The sequence below is a fragment of the Brachionichthys hirsutus genome, chromosome 3 (assembly GCF_040956055.1).
Source record: "Brachionichthys hirsutus isolate HB-005 chromosome 3, CSIRO-AGI_Bhir_v1, whole genome shotgun sequence".
NCBI classification, from domain to species: Eukaryota; Metazoa; Chordata; class Actinopteri; order Lophiiformes; family Brachionichthyidae; genus Brachionichthys; species Brachionichthys hirsutus.
Genome location: NC_090899.1, coordinates 8,338,849 through 8,343,530, shown reverse-complemented (window position 1 = coordinate 8,343,530; position 4,682 = coordinate 8,338,849). Strand labels below are relative to the sequence as shown.

The 4,682-nt window shown below is 43.8% G+C and overlaps 1 protein-coding gene across 1 annotated transcript; it reads right to left on the bottom strand.

Annotated features, from left to right (window-relative positions):
• Positions 1 to 323: 323 nt before the first annotated feature.
• Positions 324 to 3,832, bottom strand: spaca6 (sperm acrosome associated 6). Its single transcript, XM_068758441.1, has 8 exons — positions 3,619 to 3,832; positions 3,394 to 3,480; positions 3,128 to 3,199; positions 2,946 to 2,969; positions 2,759 to 2,836; positions 2,232 to 2,335; positions 1,322 to 1,478; positions 324 to 564 (listed from the first exon to the last, which is right to left on the bottom strand). Exons 1-8 carry the CDS (start codon positions 3,830 to 3,832, stop codon positions 380 to 382), a joined length of 921 nt encoding a protein of 306 aa, XP_068614542.1. The 3' UTR covers positions 324 to 379.
• Positions 3,833 to 4,682: the final 850 nt, after the last annotated feature.

The following is a 4,682-nucleotide window of genomic DNA, read 5'->3' as shown; positions in this document are numbered from 1 at the left end:
GCCTTTGCAGAGCATCGATAAAGTTGTGTATCCTGGCCTCCAGTGGTGGAAGGAGAAACATACAGGCTTACAATAAAAACAAAAAATATACAGAAATTTTCTCTAGAAAACCAGAGCTGCAGAAAACCGGGGGGGGGGGGGGGGGGTGGTGATGATGAACGGAGTTTAACGCAATCGATTTCTCTTCACAACTCTCGCAATCATAAATCTTCCCAGGGATCTGCCTGATGAAATGTTGTGTCTGGCTTCATCGCCCAAAACAGAGTCCTGCAACAACGAAAGAAGAAGTGGGGGATATGGTACCAAGTCATGCATGCTCACTGGCTGAAGCAAGGGAATCTATTTATTGTTTCTTCACTGCACCAATCATTTCTTGGTTTTACCCCAGGAAGAGGAAGAACAGGTGGAATACAGCAGTGAAGCAGGCAGTAAGAAGCAGCGTTGGGGGGAGGAGGAGGGCGTGAGACGAATCATCAGGCACAGGGACGAATCCCTCTCCTGAGAGGACAGACTGGTCGAATGTCTCCTGTAGCTCAGAGTGTCCCACCACAGCCCGGGGGGTCACTTAGAGAGAGAGAGAGATGCAGAGAAAGAAAAGATTCAAACTCACCCTGAGGACATATAGAAAACGCTGAGGAAGAAATTCTGGTGTAAATATAAATTAAAAGTATTATTTTCAAAGGATATACAACAAATATAAGTGAGGAAAAAAAATGCACATTTACATGCAAAAACCTACAAATCTGAAAATACACAAAGAAAAATAATCATCCACTCACTGACATTTATCTGTACAGATCCAGTGATGGCCATTTAGCTCCCATTTCCCGAACTGTCGATGATTCCTCATATTTTACAGGTGAAATTTATGCATTGCTTTCTCTTAAAATTTGTTTCTATGTGGGTTTTTCCACATTCCTTCACTGTAATTATTCTCTGTCACAACCTGGCTCCACAGCCATGAAAAAGGTGGGAGACTGTATGTACTATAATGTGACAAACAGAAAGCCACTCAGCAGCAGGTTGGCTGTAGCAGGAAGCAGAACGTGATTCGGAGTGCAGGGATTAAATAGTCACGGACCGCCAGCCACAATTTCTCCAAACTAGACGGCGCCACCCAAAGGTGCACCTACTGTATTAAAAAAGAATAACTAATAACTCAGGGGACCAGCGAAACAGACCAGTATGTATGGATGAAACATTCACATGCCTTCTTCAACCACTTAAACGATTACAAAAACTTATCAGTATATTTATCCACAAAGTATGTCTCTCCCAAAGAGTAAAAAGTACACAGATTCCAGGTCTTTCTCCTCGTTACCATTGAGATAGGAGTACACTCTGACAATGGAGCGGCGGCCTGAGTAGATCTCACACTGGTAGGTTCCCTGATGCTGCAAGCTGGTTGAACGGATGGAATAGAGCGGGTCCAGGCCCGCAGTCACTTCTCTGAACTGATCCACCTGTTGGGTTTTCACCTGCGCAGGAATAAAACGTTACAAATAGTTCAAGGCAGGAATTATTTATACTAATCTCCTCGGATCCAAAGACAGATTCATTATGACCAGGGAGAGCCGCCTTTGCTGGAATAATGTGTTATTATGTCATTATAATGCCGACAGTTAGATGAGAAGATTGATACCATCCTGAAACCGAATAAGCCCTTTTCATACAGTTGTTCTGCTCTGACAGGCTCAGACACAGTATCCACATTAAAGGAATTCTGCCAGCACAAATAAATGCTAATTTATTAAATATGTCTCAATATAAACAAGCGTATTGTGCTTGAAAAGAGTGTTTTGTTTTTTATATATATATATCCAAGGCATGACATATTCTACGAAGGTCCTGGGCAACAAATTTGTGCAAAAACAAAACATATCTCATGCTCTGAATTCACCAAAGATTGATGAACTGCAGAACTTCCGGGTCATTCAGTGATGGGCTACGTCATTGTCACTCCCAGCCAATCAGAGGCAGACAACGAAAGGTCATGGGGAATGCATTGCCTTAGTCGGATTTGTACATTTGCGGCCGTGCTAATCATCTCCTCCAATTTACGGATGCCACACTAAGTTAAGCTAACTGTCCCCTGAACCCGGCCTCAAATCAAACATACAGAAACGATGGCATCAAGGCTCTCTTGTCTGAACGGTCAATATGGAGCTGTGATTTCAAAAGGAATTGCGTTGACCTTAACGGCCCACCTTATACCAGGCGTGTGTTTTTACCTCTTCTGCAAACCTCCAGATCATCTCGATGTCGTTTGGTAACTGAAATGACACGTTGCACCACATTTGGCTCCCGCTGCTCTCTGTTACTTTAATTTCTTTAACTGGAATAAACACACACACACACACACACACAGATAACATTCACAGTGGCGCATTATCCCTTAGTGATAATGCTTAAACCCAGCCTCTGAGGAGTGGAGTAAAAATGATGATATGCTAAACAGCGGCTGTTCTTTACGTGGTTGATACGAGTACCATCGCGTGTGGGAGTCAACTGTCAACTCGCATAAAGGAGCCTCAGACTTAAAAAGAACCTCTGGGGCTCTTTGGAAAGATATAAGCGGAAATAAAGCCCTTCTGCTTGGCGCATTTCAAAGAGCCAAAGGTGGATGCTTATGAGAGTGAAAATATAATTATGTAAGGTCGTGTTAAATCTGGATTAGTGCAACCTTTTTTCCTCTTTGAGCACTGGTGATGTAACAATATCCATAATCCAATATACTGGACAGATCAGCGATACTCACATGGACAGTCGAGAGGAAACTCACAGGAGTCGTACTCGCAGGTAGCGCAATTGTACACTGCCCCTCTGGCCTGGAAACCTGATAGGTGCATAAAATGAATGCTTACCAATGCGTTTAAAGACATTGTCCATCTAAAATGATAATTGGGATATTGTTGGTACAAAGAAAAAATAACACAAATACTAACCACATGGAGGGAAACATCCAGAAACTGTGAAAAAATAGAAACTCAACTTTATTTTGATCAAGTCTGAATCAGTCCCATCTGGATGTTTCTTTATTCTTTCTCTCTGAAAGGCTGCATTAACGTAACTAGAAAAAGAGAGAGACAAGGAGAAGGAAAGGGGAGAAGAAGAGACCAGGTCTCACCCCTCGGCAGTTTGGAGGCAGCTGCGATGAAATTGTCTGCTGCTGTCTGCAACCTTTCCTCATACACCACGTCTGAGAAATGAAGATGAGGTGGTGGTGGAGAGCGCAGAGGGAGGAAGACAGAACATTTGGCTCAAAGCATCCTGGGGAAAGGTGCGCTTTAGGGCATCATTTTGAAATGTCTCATTTCTAACTCCCCTTCCTTTCCGACCGTAACAATGGTGACACTCTAAAGACTCATTTATGTGTCTGAAATGTTTCACTACCGTCATTCCGCTTTTTATCAAACTCTTTTGCCAGTGGAAGAATCTGAGCATCCAGAATTTCTTTCAGCTGCTTGTCATAACCTTCACCTGGTGAGAAAAAGGACACGTCAGACAATTCTAATCCGACTTCCTCACGCTTACACGCGTTTTTAATTGTCGTTTAGCGCTGATTTAGTGGACTTGAATCAAACCCGAAATGACAAAACACCAGCAGATCTCACACACCTACTCTGCCAGCCTCGATTACTCCCGCGTCGTTGTTGAATATGCGGTCCAGCGTTCTGAAGCAGCTGCCGACGTTTCTCACATTGTATTTAGTCCAAATGTGACCCCAACACAGGCGATAACTGTCTGTCAAGTCAACAAAGCACTGATAGCAGCTCAGAGAGGTGCTAAACAGCAAGCCAACACACACAAGCAACAAAACGAATGAGCCCATTTTCCAGCAGCATTGAATTCATGCAGCGGTTTGGCTGCCAACTGTCTTTGTTGCATAGCGACCAAGAAAGCCGGGGTTTATATTTCAGGAGTAGCATGAAAAAAACCAAAGAATAGGGATTTTTCAAAGTAAGATTTTTTTTCCTGCTTGTGTTTCCGTGACATATTTGGGTTTGAGAGGAGAGCATCACAGATTTGCCTCCACACTTCCCTCCATTCTATTGTCTCCAGTCCTCGTTTCCCGCTGCCTCAATGCACCAGTTTTACTGCAGAGAGCCGAGATTGAGCGAGCCAAAGAGGGAGGCGGCGGCGGCGGCGGCAAGGGGGAAGAGGGGCAAATGAAGAGGGAGTTAAACGCTTATGTATGTAGAGGGATAAAAAAAAAAGAAATCTTCAACTGGAAGACGGGGAGTGAAAGGAAAACAAAATGGCTGAAATAGATCAACAAAATCAATAGAGTAGTTATGGACAAAAAAAGAGAGAAAGCGTCTGTGCTTTTGGGTGGAATTCAAATCAATTGAAAGGCGATTGGATGTTAGAGAAGGAAGAAGATAAACAGAAAAGATAAAAGAAAAGGGGAAAGTCACTCCAGAGGTGAGAGAGGACACAAGTGGCAGAGAGAGGAAGGCGACGAAGAAGAGGGAGCAGGACTACAAATCAAGTCGCCTGCCTCATCACATCCTGTATCCCCCGCTCGTTTCCCATCCTCCAGAGCTGACTACCCCTCCTCCCTGGTCCCTCACTCCTGGTGGATCTCCATGGCAACCAGACAGGGTGCCTAATACATGAACTTAATATATTTTCAGTGGCAGGGTGAGCTGGGTACTAATGCATTCATCTGTCTCCACACA